This window comes from Canis aureus, chromosome 22 (genome assembly GCF_053574225.1).
Source record: "Canis aureus isolate CA01 chromosome 22, VMU_Caureus_v.1.0, whole genome shotgun sequence".
Classification (NCBI taxonomy): domain Eukaryota; kingdom Metazoa; phylum Chordata; class Mammalia; order Carnivora; family Canidae; genus Canis; species Canis aureus.
Genome location: NC_135632.1, coordinates 38,129,940 through 38,151,903, shown reverse-complemented (window position 1 = coordinate 38,151,903; position 21,964 = coordinate 38,129,940). Strand labels below are relative to the sequence as shown.

The 21,964-nt window shown below is 35.6% G+C and overlaps 1 protein-coding gene across 21 annotated transcripts in view; it reads right to left on the bottom strand.

Moving 5' to 3' along the window:
* The window catches only part of RBMS3 (RNA binding motif single stranded interacting protein 3), a 1,278,684-nt gene that overhangs the window by 98,021 nt on the left and 1,158,699 nt on the right, over window positions 1-21,964 (bottom strand). For 18 of the 21 annotated variants that reach the window (XM_077865504.1, XM_077865505.1, XM_077865509.1 and 15 more), the window contains 3 exons: window positions 21,615-21,661; window positions 9,695-9,791; window positions 7,406-7,456 (listed from right to left, as the gene is read on the bottom strand). In XM_077865504.1, coding sequence (XP_077721630.1) covers window positions 7,406-7,456; window positions 9,695-9,791; window positions 21,615-21,661 — 195 coding nt within the window. The remainder of the gene's footprint in view (window positions 1-7,405; window positions 7,457-9,694; window positions 9,792-21,614; window positions 21,662-21,964) is intronic. The other 3 variants (XM_077865510.1, XM_077865513.1, XM_077865526.1) reach the window with 1 other exon arrangement.

The window sequence follows — 21,964 nt, the reverse complement described above, 5'->3', positions numbered from 1 at the left end:
CCCAAACTCATAGAGATATAGAAAAGAAAAGTGTTTGCCAGAGTTTGGGGAGATTGGGGAAAATAAGGAGAGGTGTGTAAGAGAGTACCAACTTTCAGCTATAAGATAAATAGTCTGAGGATCTAAGTAATACATGATGACTGTAGTTCATAAGGCTATATTATATAATTAAAATTTGCTGAGAGAATGAACTAAAATGCTCTCTAACACACACACACACACACACACACGAAAGATAAATATGTAAGATAATGGATGTGTTAATTACCTAGATGGTGGGAGTCCTACCATAATGTATATATGTTTCAAATCAAAACACACTTACTTTAAGTATCTTACAATTTTATTTGTCAGTTATACCTCAATAAAGCTAGGGGGAAAAGTAAAAAATCTTGAGTAAAAGGAAAGACTTATTTTTTTTCTTAGAAAAATTCATTGTACGTATATTTTTATATTTCCCATAATTAATATATAAATTCAAAAAATTCTTGAGAAACAACAACAAAAAAATAATGTCAGGGATTGAGTCCTGTCAGGTATATATGGTATTATAAAGTGTTAATTAAAATACTAGAGTAATGGTCAAAAAGTATATCAACAGAACAGAATTGAGTCCAGAAATATACCAAAGATATAAAGAGAGTTATTGTATGATAAAAATTGGAATAAAATTGTATATCAATGGAGGAAATGAAGGTGATTTACATGACAAAAGTTGTTATGATATTGGTTATCCATTTGGGGAAAAAAAGTTGGACCATAATCTCATACCATACTGCAAAACAAACTCCAAAAGTAAAAAACTTAGGAATAAAATTTACTACAATAAAACATATGGTGATTAAATTGTTTTATGTCAATTATATCTCGATTAAAAAAAGTTATTAAACTCAAAAAAACAAAAGTAACAACAAAAACATTAAACAAAGACATAGAGTGTTTTATTATTTATTTTTAACCTATGGTGTTTTAAATCTTATATTTAAAAAGATATTTCATATGGCAGTCCAGATGCTCTAAAGCATGGGCTGGCAAAACATAGCCTATGAACCAAATATGGCCCTCACCTATTTCTGTAAACAAAGTTTCTTGAAACTCAGCCATGCCATTTCATTTCTGTACTGTCTGTGGCTGCCTTCACTCTACAGCCACAGCACTGCCTAGGTGTGAAAGAGATCACACAGCTCACAAAACTGACCACATTCATTGTTTGGATCTTTACAGAAAAAAAAATTGGTGACCCTTGTCCTAAAGGGAAAAACTGATAAACATTAAACACTAAATACTAAAGTTCTGCATGATGAACGTCAAAACATTAAAAGTAAACAGAAATTATCTAAATTACCTATGACAATGTTAACTAACTGCAATAACATATTTTTAAAATAGGAGATGATTACCCCAAAAGATAAATGAGCAAAGCACATGAATTTGGAGCTCCGAAGGAAAAAAAAAATTGTTAATGAACATGAAAAGCAACTCAACTCCTCTAGGACTGAGAAATAATAGTGAAACATGAGTAAAGTAGTATTCACTATTCATCACATTAACAAAATATTTGAAACTTGAGAATGCCCAGTGTTAATTGAGGCCATGGAGAAATAAACACTCTTACTTGAAGTGCAATTTGACAATAATGTATAATCATACCTTAAAATACTTAAACACATACTTTTTGTATCAGCAATTTATCCTACACATATTTTCTCACAAGTGCTCAATATTACAGTCTTGAGTTTATGAGCAAGTACTTGAAGCAACTTAAAGAACTGTGAATAGGAAATTGGTTAAATACTTTTTGGGGCATTTATATAATGGCATATTATGAAGTGTTAAAAAAATTGACGTGGTTCTATATGTGACTCATGCAGTAACATCCAGGACATTCTATTATTGGGAAAAAATAAAGGAAGTTACAACACAGTATTTTTAGAGTGATCCTGTATAGATATTAAAAATACATACACTTTTACACACAAGTACACAGACTTTTGTATGCATAAAAAATTGGATAGTAACATAAAATTTATTTACTAGATTTATTTCTGGAGAGTAGAATTGGTAAGTGGAAAGTCTTTTATGCTCTATGTGCTTACGAATTATTAGTTTTGAATTTATTGTTTAACAGGTTTTTAAAGATTATTTCTTTAAACTTCCTGTAATTTTGAATTTACATTTAACAATGGAAAGCCAGCACTACTTTTTTTTTTTAACAGTAGTTAATGTCAAAGAGACTTTCTGTGGAAATGGTTTTTGTTGGTATTCACTTTATTCCAGCAGTATATTTAAAAGGAGGTGGTGCTCTAAAGAAGATGCTCCACTCATTTGAATTCTCTTCCAGTAGAAATAGTATATACGGGTTAGAGTCACTGTTGTTCTATTTTTGCTATGTAGTTAAAAAAAAAAAGATTTGGCCTGCAGATATATATTTACCAAGTTAACCCCTTTGATAGCAAAAGCATCTTGACATCGTTACTTTGCTAATGAAACTGAGATTTAGGATTGTTGCTCAGCAAAACTATTGGAGTAAAAGGGTAATATCTGAAAACCTTGCTTTCTGAACAGAATTCAAATGATATTAATATTCTTTCCACATTAGGTGATATGCTTTTATAGAAAACACACCTATAAATTTGTAGGCTACAACCTCTAAAATTAAGCCTTAGGCCTTGTGTGTTTGATGATAAGGAATGACCTAATCAAATGTTCTGGAGCTTTCTTGAACAGCCTTGTAGAGGAGGAGTTTATATTTACTCTTTAACTATAAATTTAAGGTTTATTAATCATAAAAGTCATAATTTAGCTATGCATGGCAACAAATCATCCAATGATTCAATAGGGCATCTTGCATTTCTTAGAATACTGTAATTAGATAACCGATTTGTAATTAAGTAAAAATGAAAGCTGACCTTTCTCCTTGAGATAAAATAATGCTAACCATATGAAGAACAGAAGATTTATGATTCAAATGAGCCTAAATACAATTTAAGGGAATAGGACTATGCTTCTTCTTGGGAACTATCATCTTTTTGCCTTGTCAGCACAGATTTAACAAAATATCCAATGTATCACAACACAGGAATTTCAATTGCGCATTCATATAAGATTTCAATGTAACGGGATGCTATGCAGAGTAGATATTTGGTGCAATCCATCATCTATTAAAATTCTGTCAGTGTGATGGGGAATTTCAAAGTATAGTATAGAAGTCTGCACTGAGAAGCTGCAACGAATAACCGATTGCATGACAAAGTCAGCATTTTTTACTTTCTCACAGCAAAACGTGAGTTCTTAATCTCATCTAGCAATGCTCTTTCCTCAGTATCTGTTCAGGAGAACAACGGCAAATTGTGAATAGAAATGATTTTGCTGTCCTTGGTGGGGTCTGACAATTTACCAGGAGACTTGATAAGGTCCCAGAGCCCACTAACTGACAGAGAACTATTTCTTGCACAAATACCAGGATGATAGTTATAACATAGTCCAGGAGATTTTTATCCTGTCTTCATTAAGAGTGAAAGACCTCAGGGAGCCTGGGTGGCTCAGTCAGTTAAGCATGGGACTCTTGATTTCTGCTCAGGTCATGATCTCAGGGTGGTGAAATGGAGTGCTGGGGGGGGGGGGGGCTGCTGGGCATGGAGCCTGCTTAAGATTCTTTCTCCCTCTCCCTCTCTTTCAGCCCCTCCCTATCCTCTCTCCCTCTTTCAAGAAAAAAAAAAAAAGTGAAAGGCCTCTCTCTCAGAATCTTTTTCTAAATCTACAAATAATAATAATAATATACACACACCTTAGAAAATTAAATCTCTAAAGAAACAAACTTAAATGGCACATTTTAACTTTATGCTTACTCTTTTCTGTTCTCTTGTCCTTTGCCTACTCCTTTTCTTTCTTGTGTCATTTCATTTATCTCTTGCTTATAATTACCTGTATCTTCCCCTGCCCCCCCATTTTAACCATTCATCTAGGTAAAGACCAGAGACACAATGTTCTACTTTAAGACTTTCCTAAAGCTTCTTTGGATACAAGCCTGGTTGAAATCCTGGAGTACCTGGGTGGCTCAGTGGCTGAGCATCTGCCTTTTGCTCAGGTCATGATCCTGTGGTCCTGGGCTGGAGTCCCATATCAGGCTCCCTGCAGGGAGTCTGCTTCTCCACCTGCATGTGTCTCTGCCTTTCTCTCTTTCTCTGTGTGTGTCTCTCATGAATAAATACATAAAATATTTTTTTAAAAAAGATAGAATCTTGGAGTCCTTTGAGTTAAGCCTGAAAGAGAACCTGAAGGGCTTCTGGATCCAGTGTAGGAGTCAGTGTGCATTCACAGTGATGGGAGAGAAACATGCTTACACTTAGAGCTTATACACAAGATTTTCTCAAAATGGTGGGAGAGAAAACATGAGAGAGAACAGTTGTAAGAAAATCAGAAACATATTTGAGATATGTAGATAGTGATAACTTGAATTTATTTGTAAAGTAGGTTCCAGTTACTGACAACAAGAAGGTACCTGATAGGCCTTTTTTTCCTAGCTTCGGTATTGAATAGTTTAATAAGTAAATGAAAAAAGCACCAATCTAGAAATTTGTCTGATTTATAGCCATAGAAGCTATCTCCAAAAACTCATTAGCAAAGTAAGTTAAATAAGTAGTATGAACATGGTAGAAATAGGTGATTATTGCTTATTCTTAACTTTCTTCCATACCAACTCCCATTTTATGTAATTGGGCTAATCTCAAGTATAACATTCAATGTCCTTATATAACTATAATAATAATAGTAATTTTCCAAGTGTTTGCTATCTGCCAGGAAAATTTAGGAGTTTTACATGAACTCCTTTCATGAACTAAAGTGCATAATTATTTAAGCATTAGTACGTCTATATTACAGATGAGGAAACTGTGACTCCTTTCATGAACTAAAGTGCATAATTATTTAAGCATTAGTACGTCTATATTACAGATGAGGAAACTGTGACTCAGAAAGTTTAATTGCCCAGAGTTCCATAACAGAGAAAGGTTTCCTATCTCAAAGAGACCAACAACTCACCCTATTAATCATCATGTTGTTCATTTACCCTATCTCTTTAGATTCAGGTATTTGGTGTATCTGCCTTAGATTACTTACGTATTTTTGTATTTTAGTGTCATACAGTTATATTTAACCCCATTTTGATGATGAAATGGGTAAGGTTATTTATACAATATAGACAACTAGCAAAACTGTTAAAGGGAAAAGATTGATGGCACAAACTCTGTTTCCATGACACTGTTTAACCAATTATTCCATGTTAAAAACAACAAAGTGGTGGGTGGCCTAGGCACTCCTTTTTCCAGGAATCCGTCCCAGCCACAAATATTGTATTTTAAACCAAGTAACCTAAACTCAAACATGATGCACTGTCTAGTCATGGGAAGTGATAAGATATCAGTGAGTAGAAGACATAGCAAGGAATATCCAAGGGGATAAATTCACACACACACACACACACACACACACACACACACACACACACACACACAGCTATCACTGGAGGAAGATGTATGAGAAATAATATACCAAAAAAAAAAAAAAATGGGGCTGAAGCCATGCTAGGATGGAGGGGGAGAGGAAGAAAAATTTTGCTACTCTCCTGAGTGACAGTTGAAATAAAGACATATACAAACATCTTCCCTTCTGCTCACAGTTCTAGAAGTACTAGTAGAATATTACATATTTTGATATCTGGGAAAATATTTGGGTTTTGCTGGATGTGGATTCCCTTTGGCCAAAGTGAGATGATGCTTCACCTCAGTGTGAGGACTGAACTAGCATTAGTGCCCTGTAGATGAACATATTATTTTTATAAGGTAGCTGTTTCCTTTTAGAGATTCTCCACTTTATAACTCAACCAAACTTCTCTTTCCCTGTATTGGCTCACTCTGTGCTATATGTTGGTTTGGCATTGTATATTGTATTTTATCTCATGACTTGAATTGGAAAGGGTAGCCTGAATTCATTGTATGTTGGTATGATTTACAGAACATAGACCAGATGAACTCAGGAAGCCCCCAAGGTGTATAAATAAGAGTAAATAGAGGAATTTGCAAAATATGGGCTAAAGTTCTGCTGTACTAAGTTATATACATTTTATTCTTTAAATAAAAAACGAACTATCAAAACATTAAGAGCAATGTGTAATGTTCCTTATTTTCTTTAAAAAACAGACAAAGCTCAAAAATGAAAACCAGGTGCTATGATCCTTTGACTCCAAGAAACGGATGCCTCTGAATTTAGTTCCCTGGTCTTTAATGCGTGCTACCTTATTGATATTTAGCTTTAAAATGTGTTAAAATGTAGCATTGTTTTTTTCTTTGTGCAACTAATACATTCTACTAGGAGAGTAATGTCAATAATAATGCATAGCATGTCATACTTTAAAAACTATTTTTACATATGGTATCATTTGATCTTTCCAATAGTCTCGTTAATAAAGTGACAGAAAAGGAAACAAAGGCACAGATGTGAGCATGCCGAGGAGAGTATACCACAGCCCTTGTCACATGATTTTCTGTCTAGTGCCCTACCCCTATTTCTCATTCTCATGAATATATTGCTATAGAAATTACTCTCTCTTAACTTCTACAGAGCTAGAAAACCTGGAAGACCTGGACAAAGACAAATGGAATCATTAGCCTTCAGCCTAGATTCTAATGAAATATGTAATATTTTCCCTGGGACTGATATAATATTGTGCCACAAAATGGGAAATATAGCAAGTGGAAAATAGAGTTTGAATATTTTTATAAGAGATTTTTCCACTAAAGAAGAAGAGAATGGCTCTAGTTCGTTAACATCAAAAAAAGTATTTAGCAACCTTGCTTTCTGTCTATATCTTCATCTATTAGTACACAACTATCTTCATGTTTCAAATATCTTGCTTTGAGTCAAAGGTAGGCCATGATACTAAAAATTGCCCCCAAAGCACATCAAACTGCATCCAAAGAGAACAGAGAATAACAAGAGAAGTAAAACAGAAAGACTTTTCTCCTATAAATGGATTTAATCGTCCAGAGTTCAGAATTCCTGCATGAAGTAGAAATTCCCCATTCATGACAAGTGGTAGACATCAGCTTAGAAGGTTGACTGCTATTTCCTCCAATAAAGTTTGTTCTCTCTTTGTCTCATCCCTCTCTCTCTCTCATCTCACTCTTTCTCTTTCTTTCACCTCTCTCTCTCTCTAACTCTGCCATCTATCTGTTGTACATGCTTTTGTAGAATTTCAGGAACAGCTTTTCACCTGAAAAATATGGCTGCCTGAAAGAGGTATGGAAAATAACAAAAGCTTCACCCCAAAAGCTTCCTTTCTATGCATTACAAAAGCTTGCACTTGGATAATAGAAATATTTAGCCTCAGGTGACTGAGAACACTTACTGTTGGTTGCATAACGTATGGCGGATGAGGCATCCATGAAGTACTCTGGACCTATGCATCAAACAGCATTTATTAGCACAAAGCAATCACAGAGAGAACTTGGTTCTTGTGTTCAGTGGAGTCACACTAGGTCAAAAGAAAGTGGAGTCCATCTGACTTTACAGCTAATTAATACTCAGAACTAGGAATAGAAAGGAAATTCTTGGACCTGATTAATTTGGTCCCTGAAACATAGTAAAATGTAAAGCGAATTCCTACTTCACCAGTACTGGCTATAGTGCCTACATTGACCAGGCTGGGCCTTGGAACATATTTTGAGGTTGGTGTTGAAGGCTAGAGTCTTAGGAAGAAAAGCCTCAGGGACCCCTACTTCGAGGTCAACTCCCAGGGATAGAAGCAAATAATAGAGAGTTGACAGCTAAGACTTCCTCTTTTTCTGTCTTTGGTTCTAATTCAAATTCTCAAGTGATCCCATCTTGGAAATAAGTCCAAGTGGTAAAATTTGGGGGAAGAACTAAAGAGATCAATCAGAAATTTGGGGGGAAAGATTTGGGTTAAACCCAAGTTAAGTAAATTTGTGTTTTTTTTTTCTTTCATGGTAATTGGTATGGCAAATAAAAATGAGAATTTGAGCCAACCAACTGTTCTGAAATGTGCCTTGTCAGCCAAATGAGAAAGTCAGCTTGTAAGGGCTGATTGTCACATTGAGAACCCTGAAAACTTTGCTTTCAATACACTCACACTAACAAAATTGCCAAAGCACTTTAGATTAAAAAAAAAAAAAAAAGTGGTGAAAGGCGAGAATCAACAACAGAGGAATTGTTCTGATTCCTTTTTTTAAGAAAAAGGAGCTAGAGTTAAGTTCTACTTATGAGCCCTCCCAAGTGAAATCAGTTTTCTGTGGATATTTTTTTTCATGTCACCAAAGTGCTCTACACTGGGGCTCATTGGGTGGTCTTGGCTGAAACATAGGCCAAGATTTTTAAAAAATAAGTAAAAACAAAAAAAAATACCCCAAAAACACACACTACAACCAGGCAGGCCTGCAGGAAGCACAAAAACTGAACAGCACCTGCACATAGCCTCATGGGTCCCAAGGAATGGCAATTAAGAAATCAGCCAATCTGAGACCCTCAAATGCAATTCACATGAAAGTCTATTCTGTTCACCCACCAACATGTATCAAGAATCTTAAGTGCAGAAAAAGAATGAAAATGATCTGCTTCAGGGGAAATCAGTTAAGGAAAAATGTATATAGTCTCAAGTTTGATGCTCTGACAGCTGAGACATCCTGAAATGAAGTATGTAATGGTTGAATAAGGTGAAACTTCACTGAATTAGTAGCAGTCATCGACGTTACAGTTTTACCCATCATAAAACATCCACCCCCACCATCTGCAAAATACAGAGAAACACATGCATGCACGCACGAACACTCTCTCTCGCTTTGTCTCTCCAAAGTTTTGAAAGGTGACACTAGGCACCCTCTATATGTAGCATCTATAGGCACTGTCTAATTAGAATTAGAAGAATTGTCTGAAGAACAATATGAGGTAAAGAGAAGCAGGGAGTAATAGCACATTGGATAACTCAAAGGAATAAGACAAGGAGTATTTTTTGAGGGAGAAGTAAGACTATGTTAATCCACTGTGTACTTAGAATTAACTGGCTACAACATCTGCTTTAGGACACACATGGAGTCTTGGCTTTTTTGTTTTTCAACATGTGGAACCCATGAGGTCTCTTTTGACCTCTTTGGGGTGGAGAATGAAGTAAGAGCAGGAAGTAGGAATAACGTTTTACCATTTTGAGAATCCTCCCTATTTCTTGGGGAAAATGATTTAACATCTATCCATGTAGCTTCACATGGACACACAGGACAACTGTGACAAAATGAGATGACAACAATAAAATATCCTGGAGTGAGTGAGGGGAATGCCAGACGTGTGCTTGTAAAGAAGACACAATAGGGAACATGGCCACCCAAATAACCGACAACCAACAAACTAAGTTCTCAGCGGCAAGAAGGCTGCACTAATGTTGGCTAGAAAGGAGCATAATCATAAAAATTTCAGCAGGAAGAATGAAGAGATGGTGGGCTTTATTATTCAGTAAAATAGATGCAAACAAGCCCTTCAAAGTGTAGGCTAAAACTGGAGTATTATTACATTAAGATGTGACTAAATTGTTTAGGACAGGTAAAAAATATCTACTGTGTCCCTTTTGCCTTGACATAGTCTATTAATGGCAAGAAAGACTTCTCCTCGGGTGCAGGTAAATCGGACATACCTGGTATGTGGAGACAGGGGAAGCAGCAATGAATGGCGTGATAGATGTCTGTGGAATCATGCGGTTGGTTGCAATACTGTACGGTGAAGAATAAAATCTGCAAACAGAAAACAAAAAAAGAAGATTCATGAAGCTGCTGCATGCCTGGCTGCTAATCAAATGCTACCAAGCACCTCTGGGAAAGGCAGAGTTCCACCCTTGTGTTTTTCCACCAACTGTGAACAGGAGCATCCAGGAAATTTATAGCATTTGATGCCACTAAAGGAAATAAATCGTTCTGAACAAAATGACAACTTTAAGTCATCTTATAAAATTGGCTGTACAAAATCTCTTAAGCCAGGTGAGTGTAATAGTATGTTTAACCAACAGGGGGAGAAAAGTCATGGGCATTGCTTTTAGTTTGTTTTTCTTTTCTTTTTAAGGTAATGCTAAAGCTCTTTGAGAGAAAAGCAAAATGATAGCACCAAGTTTTACAAAGATGGCCTATGTTATGTGTACACAAATTGCATTTATCTCTTTATTCAAGAAATAGGGTCAGCTCCTAGAGAGTTCTATATAATTTGTGCTAGGCAGAAAAGTCCATGAACTTATGCAGAAACTAAGCTAAATATTTTCTCCCTGAAAAAGAAAAAAGTAGACAATTTGTGATCTGTGTCTATCTGGCGATAGGCATATATTCTGGATTCAATCAAGAAGATTCTGGACCTCTGTGATATACTCCTGGTGTAGACTTTATAAAAAACACTGAGGTTTTGAGTCTTTCAGGGCCTTTCGTTGAGCAATTATAAAATGATACTGGGCGAGATCAGGGATTAACAAATGAGATCTTTCTACAGAACTTTCAAAGGGCAGCTTCAAGGTACTTAAATCAGTGACAAAGCCATCTCTGGTCACACTATACCTTATCGAATTCATAAGTTACTTTACGCTCAAATTTGTCAGCAGATTTTCAAATCATGTTTATTTCTTCCTGTCTTACTGGTAAGAATGGCCAGCCACAGAATGGAAAAAAGCCAAGTTTCCTTTGATGGATTATTTCACTGATGTGAGGATAGATTGGGAAAATGGGTATCAAAGGTAACAAAATCATTATTTCACTTTGCTGTCCTCTTAGCAAAAATCAACTACTACTTTTGATTCTTTTTTTTTTTAATAGCATCACTGAGGTTGGTGTTTTGCAGTCAGGGACATCGTCACCCCTCAGAGGTCACTAATAGTTTGAATAGAGACTCTCATGGGTTACCATTCTAAAGAAGTATTTTACAAGACTCTCACTGAATGTAGGAGTGCTGGATTTCAAGGTTTCCAGGATTCAAAGAGGAAATTCTTTAATCTTAAAGTCTGTAAAAGTCTTCAAGCAAGGATTGGAGGACTATAGTCTTAAATTTACTTTATCTAATAGTTCTCAACAAGGATTATAAGGCCACACTTGGTTAAAATTTGCAGCTAAAAAAGTTACTCTGTCAAACATTACATCCTTACTGTCCATATCTACCAGACCTCTAAGTTTATAGTTCTGCAGTTTTAAAAAAAATGACATTGGCTGCATACTTATTAGAATGGCCAAAAAAAGAAAAAGATAAAAAAAAAAAAAAAAGACAATCCTAGCACTGGCAAGGGTTCAGACAAAGTGAGATTCTCATTTGTTGCTGGTGGAAATGCAGAAAGGTGCAATCATTTTGGAAAACTTGTCCATTTCTTATGAAGTTAAACACACAAATACCTTACAACTCAACAATCCCCGTAGTAGATACTAACTCAAGACAAAAGAAACCTCATGTTTTCACAAAAACCTTAAAGCAAATGTTTATATAGCAGCTTTATTGATTGCACTTGACAAAAATGGGAAACAAACCAAATATCCTTCCACTGAACTGCTAAACAAACTGTGGTATGTCCATGCAGTAGAACACTACTAAGCAATAAGGAAAGAACCACCGATATTTTCAACACGACTAATTTTAGGTGAATTATCCTAAATGAAAGAAGTCAGACTCAAAAAACCCTATATTTTATAATTCCACTTACATCACAACATGAAAAATGCAATACTATAAAGAAATAGATCAGTGGAGGTCAAAGGTTGAGCTTGGAGGATAGAGCTGACTACAAAGATGCATGAAAGAATCTTTAGAAGTGATATAACAGTTCTGTCTTGCTTGTCTGGTGATTCTATGACTGTATGCTGGTCAGAACTCACAGAATTGTACACTATAAAGAGTGAATATATATTCTATGTAGGTTATATCTAATAATCCTGACTTCTAAGCAAAATCAATTACTGTGTAGCCAAACATCCACCTGTTCATTAAAAAAAAAATGTTGATCATTTACTATGTGTACCAAAGATGGCTAAGCCTTTAAAACATTCCTTAGAGTGTCTCTGTTGAGCCACTTAAATCATATCTTACCTGTACATTAATCAGCCTAAAATCTTCCAAAGGCTTTTCATTGCCATGAAAACAAAATCTGCATTTCTTGCATTGGCTAGCACAAAGAGGCTACTGCCTACCTCTCTAGTATTTTTCTCCTACCCCTCTAAACCAGCCAGCTAGGTTCCAGGCACACTGACCTTCTGCTGTTGCATAATTCTGTCATTCTCACTTCTGTCCTGAGCCACTAAACTTACAATTCTCTCTACCTACAATGCTTATTTCCACAAATCTCCCTAAGGCTACTTCTTTCTCCATTTGGCCTCACTCACCTTTCTTTTCCTCAGAGAGGTCTGTAGCTTAAAGTAGCAACCCATCTCCACCCCATTTTCTCTCTATTCTTCTCCTGTGATTTTTTCATCACTGTTATCACCATCTAAAATAATGATTTTTAAAATTTTCTTTAAGTATGTCATAGACTGAATGTTCATGTCTCTCCAAAATGCATATGTTGGGACACCTGGGTGGCTCAGTGGTTGAGCATCTGCCTTTGGCTCAATGTGTGATCCCGGGGTCCTGAGATCAAGTCCTGCATCGGGCTCCCTGCAAGGAGCCTGCTTTTGCCTCTGCCTATGTCTCTGCCTCTCTCTCTGTGTCTTTCATGAATGAATGAATAAAATCTTTAAAACACACACACACACACCAAAATGCATATGTAGAAATCCTAACTTTCAATGTGTCTGTATTTAGAAATGGTACCTCTCTGGAAGAAATTAGGATTAAATGAGGTCAACAGGGTGGGCCCCTATCACGATAGGATTGATCTTCTTATAAGATGGGATACTAGAGAACTTGCTCTCTCCCTCCACAAGCACTCATGGAGAACAAGCTGGGTGAGGACATAGTGAGAAGGCAGTCATCCACCAGCCAGGAAGAGAGCCCTCACCAGAAATCAAATCAGTCAGACCTTGATCATAAACTTCTAGCCTACAGAACTATAAGAAAATTAATTTTGTTGTTTAAAGCCACCTAAACAAAGGTGTTTTGTCATGGCATTGGAGCTAATACAAGGTAATTATTGACTATTTCTCTGGATGTCAGCTTTGATAGTGTTGAGGACACACGGGCTTTGTTGCCTAGAATAGAGCTGGGATGTAATAGATACTTAAGGACCATAGGTTGAATGAATATACAAATGAATGAATGAATGAAAACAAAGGAGCTTAGGGAAATAAGTAGTGATTTCAGTATAGGGTGGCCAATGCCAAGATGGTGAGAGCATAGAAGATGGGTTCTGAACCAGTAGAAAGCTGATGAGTAAGAACCCAAAGAGAGGCCAACAACACATATTAGTAAATGCTTAGCAGAAGCTTAATCAATACTTGCTTTCAAAAATGTGATAGTACTAGCAACTAGGGGAAAGAGTCCTTTACTACAAATATCATGGTTTGCATTTAAAAATCCCCTTTAGGTCTTACTCCCGACAGAGCTTATTCATGAATAAGTGAATAAAAAGACATATTTGGGGTTCACAATGACCCCATTCCACCCACAGCTACTCCATGATCACTCCACAGTCTTTCTCCTTCACCATGAGGTGGTTTAACTTCTGTTAGAAACCCTGTTTCAGACTCTCCCATCAATGGAGTGAATCATGCATCTTACCTGAGCATGGCTGGTTTACTTTGTAAAATATACCAACTGAAGTATTAAAAGTGAAGGCAACAGGATTGGATTGACAGGCAGGGTTTAGAGGGAGTTTTATGGGGAAAACAGGGAGAAGACATGTAAAGAAAGCAACCAACTAAACCTGATACCTACAAAGGGAACCTTGGGGAAAATTTTAATGTGTTTTTTTCTATTTGCTCTAATCCTATCCATCACACAAGAATATTTCATCCTTGCCAGCAAGTTCCAATACTGCCACTCAAGTCAGAGAGTTATTTAGAATGGGAAATGTACTGGAAAGAAGAAAATTAGCACACTATCTTAAACTCCTAATTCTGGTATTCTGAAATAAGCTAAGTCTAAACATAAACTGGATGAATGTACAGGAAACCCTTGCTTAAACCATGACAAGAAATGCTGCTATTGTAGCTGAGACTTAGGAGGTACCATATCTAAAGAAAATGCACTGGGCCAGGCTCTATGAGAGAGAACTGTAGGATGGCTTTCCGATTCTCTTCCCTTCTTCTCAGTCCCTGCCATGTAGGGTATAAAAACACTTTCACATGGCCATGATGTTAAACAAAACAAAACAACAAAAACATCCAAATAGATGCTTTAGGCATAGGTATTATCAGGAAACAGGAAGAGAAAATTGACAGAACATTTCAGCCATAATAATAAAGCTATGGTAATTCTAAATATGTGACTTTATCTTTTTATATCTCATAATATATGCATTATGCCTTGAAAATGCTATTACAGAAAACTGGGCATGAATTCTTAAACCATTTTCCTGGGAATAGCTTACTGTTTATATATATATTATATATATATATATATATATAATATATATATACTGTTAATTATATATATACTGTTTTATATATATATAGTTTTTTGCCAAAATTATTCACATGGCATTATGTGTGTAAAAGTATTCCTTTTATTCTTGACCAGTGCTCCTAAACTAGAAGTGATGAAGTGATTTTGGTCCTCAGGGAATATTTGATGGTAGGAACTGGAGATATTTTTGGTTGTCACAACTGTGTGGGTGGGCTGCTACCAGTATCTAGTGGATAGAGGTCTGGGATTTGGCTAAACATCCTTCAATGCACAGGGCAGCTCCCACACTAACAATGATCTGGTCCAAAATGTTGTAGTGTTGAGGATGAGAACTAGGAATATGAACTAGTTGCTTCTGGAGATATTTCATTTGAACAAAATACCAAATGCTACAGTGGCTAAGAGAATTAACTAAGCATAATCTATCTATAGAATTCAAAGCTGGCCTTTGAAAAAAACTTAACATTTTTAAGTAATGCAGAGTTATTTGGTTCTCTGGCATTTAAAGCAAGTGGGCTCCAGACGTTCAGAATATGCAACTCTAGATCACTGAGAGGACATGATTTTGCCTGCAGGAAAGTCATCTTCAGGGGATTTGGCAGTCAGTAGTAACATGGTGAAATCTTATTTCACTGACAATAAAAATAACGTGAACATATCAATAACCCTAGGGTAGAATGTTTTTTACCGAAGAAAACCACACAAAATCCTATTTGCACACTGAAATAAACAGCACTGGCTCGTCTTTCATGTCCACAGGCAATAAGGTTAGAGTCAGAAGCACAAACGGTATCCTTAGGGTAACACTATAGCACAAGATTAATAAGTTATTGGTCATTTTCATTGTAATACCACCAGATCCTTCACATTAGATTCCTTTCCTAGTGTAATAAGATAAGATTTCTGTATCACTTAATATCAAATGCCTATATACAACAGCTGGCAAACCGATGCTATAGAAAACATTTTTTTTCCATGTTTCTCCCAAGAATACATTTTATTCAAATAAAACAATCCGGGACTTTTACAGCAGCTCTCACTGAAAAGGGCACTGGAAAGATGAGATTTTGAATATGGGGAATGATTATTTCCCACCTCCCACACTCATATTTGAAAGTGATGGAATTTCATATTGGACTGCTAAAAAAACAATAGGGCAGTAGTAATAACAAATTGTAGACTTATGCCAGACAGTTCTGAAAGAAGAATAGACATTTTTATTCTTGTAAGTTAGCCTAGAGTAAAAAGTACTAAGGTTTCATTTTTCCATTGTAATACAGACACTTCTTCACTATAAACTTCAAAGCCTTAGATAGATGTGACATTGAACTAATTTTTTTAAGCAATAATTTGGGTAGATTCAAGCAGACGACAGAACTGACATTTTTCTACCATCTAAGTTCAAACAGGATAGATTCACCATGGTTGGTACTTATAAATGTTTGTTCTTCATTAGCTAAAGTTGAGCTAATTTGGGAGTATTTATTTCAATTCTGTGTTGCTGTATTAATGCAGAGGTTATGGAATTCAGAAAATATTTAACTCTTAACACAATTTAAGCTACTACTTACAACCTAGCCACATACTCAGAAAACCTTGGGGCTTGGTACACTTATGGGAAACCACAGGATCATAAAGTATGTTCTTTAATTCTGAAGTGGCGCATCGTTAGGAGGAAATTTTCATGTCAGTGCTCCATCAATAAGCCTTCCTAATCCCTCATTAGAACACAAATGCCTCTTCTTTGTGGTCCTATGACTTACTTTTCTTTTTGAAAAGAATGTAAAAATATAAACAGTGAAAAATAAGTCTCCCCTCTCTCACTTACTTTGCAGTACTTCTTTGCCTGCCCCCCTGCCAGAGAACTGCTATCATCATTTCTTTTGTATTCTTTCAGAAAGATTTTATACAAATAAAAGTTAACATAGTACATAGATCTCATAGTATTTTGTGCTTCTACCACAATATTATTTGGACTGTATCTTGTACTAGAATTGTGTACATATTCATTGTCTCTGATATAGTATAAACTTTTTCCGTTTCAAATTTGTATCACCAAAATGATTTTAAACAATGCAATAGATATTCAAAAGAGAACAAAATGTTAAATTGAACTGAGTTAGCATTAAGCAATGTTTAGGAATATTATCTGGATTAGTTTGAGTGAGTTACAGCTGTATCTTTGGATACTTATTGGTCTATGTAAAATGAGACCAGTTTCTTTCCTAATAAACATTTCTCACTCTGTTAAGTTATTGCTGTCTGAGTTAGGTTGCCTGCTGGTTCAAATACAGCCATGTGAATAGTGAGTAGCATATTCTCTTCTGAACATTCATGTTAGATCCCTTAATGTACTGAGTAAGCTTTCTAAATCAGCTCCCACACCTCCAGGATGCACATGCTAATGTTAACTCAAGGGACAGTATGTTTAGAAAACATTTGTGGTTATCTTTACATCTTACAGGCTTAAAAATTATTATTCCAGTATACTCTATTATTAAAATGTTACCATATAAGGCAATAAAACCAAAGATGAACAAAACATTTTTTAAAATCATCTATATGAAGAAGTATGAGTAAGATTAATTCACTACAATCTTCCTATTTTTTTTCCATTTCATCATATAAAATTTCCATCTTCTTGTTACCAACAACACAATGGACAGTCTGAGCCTTCTAAAACTCCATTATTAACTCAAGATGTGAAAAATTCATGGGGAGTTTGGATACTTTGCATGAAACTGGAGGCTGTATACTTCAAGAGAATCAGATTAAAGTGTTACATGGGGACAGAATAAATTGATGCTAAGAAGAGGAATGGTTTCTCTAATAGAAATTTGTTGGAACCAAGCAGATTTCATTGGTTACATTTTCCATTGTGATTTAGCACTTACAATACTGGGTTAAATAGCCTATAAAGATGAATAAAGTGTGGAACCTGACTTCAGTGAGTTAATAGTCCAGCAGGCAAATAAATATGGTGTCAATAAGTACATGGTAAATAGACTGTCAAATGTATCATGATACTTTGAAATATAGTGCAATAACATCAATATTTATGTTGACAATTACACTGTACCATACAGAGTTCCGTTAATCCTTACAAAGTCTTACTATAATCTCCATTTCACAGAAGAGCAAACTAAAGCACAAACAACCTGTGTGCACTCTTAACCACTGCTTATACTGTTTCTCTTATGACTGATGGTATAACTAGCTCTGCTTGAAATCAATTGACTGTGTCCTTTAAAGGAGAGCAGTATCTTTTTAAAAATGACAGAAGAAAGGAAAGAGAGAGGAAGAAAGGAAGGAAGGAAGGAAATCACCATTCTCTTCAGGCAGAGAGGATTCTATGAGCAACTAAGACACAGAAGTGTAAAGTAACATGGGATGTTCTGAGAAGGTTCACAGAAGATTCATATGATTTTCAGAAACCAAGTCATGGAGTGTTATTATTATTTTTTATTGTGCCATTCTTGAAAGTTTGAGTTTTGTTCTGTAGTTAGTAAAGTCTGCCTAATACTTTAAATCAGACAGGGAGATGATTACTCTGATTACTGTGATTATATATATATATATATATATATATATATATATATATATATAAAAACTCAAAAAACAATGTGAAAATGTTTTGGAGGAGAGCTATATTACAGGCAGGTAAAAGATTAGTACAGGTAGGAAAGGTGTTGAATAAACTCAACCAGTGACAAGGAGCAAGAGCTGGGGTGAAGATATATTATTCAAAGACAGATTGAATAATTCTTGACCGATTTTATCATTAAGAATGTTGTAAAATAGAGAATCCAGAGAACTGGAGTTCATAGCCTAAATGGCTTTAGAGTGAATTATTAGGAAAAAAAGAAGCAAATTTCATATTTGGTTTTAATTTGAATTTGTTTGGTTTGTATTAAGCATTGATGAAGTTAACGATCTGTTTTGGATGAACAAAGATATCTAAGAACAATATCTAAGAAGCAGTTAGAAACAGGTGATAGTGCCCTGCATCTACTTATGAACTTCAAATGTCAGGTTGGGAGTCTTCAGGTTCCAGAAGCGAGAGGAATGGATGAGACCAACCAGAAAAAAAGACAAAAGCCTGAGAAATATTAGTAAATTGGGCAAAAGAAGAGGAATCAGAAGAAACCAAGTAAGTAGGAAGAATACAGGATCAGTGGGAAATGGAGTTGTGGGATCCAAGATAGAAGAAATTTCCAAAAAAAAAGTATAAATGGTAATAACAAGAATTGTTATTTGCCTTAAACAAGGCAAGATGTCAAATGGTGTAAGAACTAAAAGGGTATTCGTTCTAATGGATACATTTGGAGATCATCGGGAACATCAGCAAAGGAAATCCCAGTCAAGTTTGAAACCAGACTTCATAATTTAATAGACTTCATTAGAAAGGAATATGAGAAGAACTGTGTGTACAGACAACTGAAGTTATTTAGCAGTAAAGAGAAGGTTAACACAGTGTGGTCACTAGAAGTGATGTCATTGCCATGAAAATTGTTCTGCTTCTACCCTCTTTACAGGTGGAAGAGACTTGACCATTTCTATAGCCTGAAAGGAAGATTCAGTGGACAAGAAGGTATTGAAGAGAAGGACTACAGTTGATAGCATACAGTTCTTTATCAATGAAAGAGGATCAGATGATGTCTTGATAAGACCAAGAAGATGGGTATCCTCCGCATCTTAACGAAAATGTGTTTCATGATGGAACTATTCATTGTTGTAAAAGTTTAAGTGGGCAGTGAAAAGGGTGAGCCATTTTTGTGACTTTTCAAATAGTTTCAAGGATACAGGGTAACATTGTTAATATAAGGTACAGATAAAGACATGTCATAGAGAGGCTGATATAAGGTGCACAGATGTACCTGTAGTCGATCTCAATACAGCATATGGACAGTGACCTGAAATGTGAGGTGAAGGCTTACAAAATGGAGAAATGTTCACTGTGCATCAGGGGTCCTCACAGCTTCTAACATGGATGGCATTAACTCAAGCTCCCTTTTGGCAGCTCAGATTAAGAACTGAAATCCCTTTTTACTTTCTCTTTAGATTTAAGATAAATCAGGAAGAATAATTGGAAAATTATGTCTTTAGAGAAGATAGTCAGATTTTAAATTATGCATTGGAAAGACGACTGCCTAAAGCAATGCAGAAGGTGGCCCCATGGTCTCACTCTAGTCCAGGCCTAGGTCACTGCTGCATTTCTAATCCTTCACATAGAGCCTTAGGTAAGATGGAATTTATAATAGATATGCAGATTAATATTACAGATGGATACATATACATACATACAGAGTATGCAAAATATCAGGACTTATTGAATCTGGTTAGTGAACATACAAGTATTCATTCAATTATTATTTCTATTTTCCATTTATGTATATACATTTCTAATTGTAACCACACATATTTTTACATGTATTTGGCTCTGCTCCCATGCACCTTAAATTATAAATATAAAGTACTTGGTAAATAGTGTGTGTTCGATCCATGTTATTCCTTTCTGTTATAATATTAATGTTATAATTAATTAACTTTAATTATTGTATTTCCCCAACTATATAATATGATTTGTATATTTGAGAACTTTCTTCTCCATTTCTTTCCTTCTTTTTACACATCAAATTTAGAGTGCCTTACTGGAAATAAGAACACCACTTCTTGGATAAATCCTTAATTTCACTTCTGAAGAGAAGTTTTAATTAACAAGTGAGAAAGGACTAGACTCCTTCCCTAGCCTACCACTCACATTTATTCTTTTATGAAAGGGTAGACTATGAGTTCCTTGAAGGCAAAGGCCTTCTCATATGTTGTTTTTTAAATCTGTGGAGCATACCAAGGTGTTTGGCAGACTCATTGGGTGTTTTTTGAATGAATGAATAAATCACTGCCTAAATGAATAACTATAAGAATAGGAGATATTTAAGCATTTCCACTATCCAATGGATTTTCATTAATGGCAGCTGACCAAATAGAAAATAGAGTTTGCATCTTTTTATCCTCTACATTGATCTTAAATGAGGTCTTCGTTCATTCTGATTGATTCTTTAATAAGATTGTAAGACAGAAAACTGAAAGCCATGGTGAAATCCAAGATGGAAGGCTGTGAACATAAAATAACCAACCAACCAAAGAATAATTATTGTCAACTACAGGACAATCAGAGCAAAGAGAAGGGATTGGAAAGTTAGAAGAAAATTTCAATCAAAGGTATACAGAATCACGGAATCTTTGAGAGATCAGGTCATGTAGTTTAAGTCTTGTTTTTCAAAGGAAGAACCTTAAGCTATGTGACTTTTTCTAAGCAAGAGGCTATACATTTCCAGATGGTTATTAAAATGATGAATGATGGGTTCTTGGGTGGCTCAGTTGGTTAAGCGTTTGATTTCGGCGTGGGTTATGATCTCAGGGCTGAGATTGAGCCCTACATCCAGCACCAGGCTGGGCGTGGAGCCTGCTTAAAATTCTCTTCCTCTCTCCCTCTGCCCCTTTATCCAATAAATAAATAAATAAATAAATAGAAGAATGAAGACACAATCATCAACTTACTAACTTGATTGTCCATTGCCTTCCCCTGATAGACAGAAGAAAACAGCAAAAACAGTATTCATGTTGAAATGAACTGGGAAAGCTAAAATCATTGAAAGCTAAAATCTAGAGTTATCAGCAGGGCAACAATCTTATCCCAGAGACACACAGATACTTCCTCCAACCTAGCTCTATCTATGCTCCCTCTTCACATCCCATTCCTTACTCTTTCTAAGGGAGAGAGAGAGAGAAAGAGAGCATGAGCGAGGGAAACATAATGTGGGTAGAGATCACGTGGGAATAGAGGACATGGAAGATGCTATGAAGTCAATCATGCATGACAAGAAAAACAGTACAATGGTGGTAAATGATGGTTTAAAATTTTTGTTTAAAGATTTAAAACAAAGTAAGACAGTTTTGAACATTTTTCTTCAGTACTGATTCCAGAGATCAAGGATACCTTAGCAATTAAAATAGGGAAATTGTGGTCTACTTACCCATTTTGTATGGCAGCTGTGGGGTCATAGGTCAGAGCCATGCCAGCCTGTATACCAGGAGAAAAGAGGGGAAAACAAATCTTAACACTTTTATCTTGGTGTCCGTAACATTCAGTACACACATTTTATCTTTACTTTCCATGATTTAAGTTTATTTTATCCTATACATTTTTCCAACCTTACTGCCAAGACTAGCATTTTTACTACCCACACATCAGAATCCACCAGTGAGTTAGGAGTTTATATTATATATCCAGACAAACCAAGGAACAATGTAGTTTGGATGATTTCCATTTCTACTTCATAAACCATCCGCTGTCTAATCTGGTATCCTTATAATTTCTCACTAT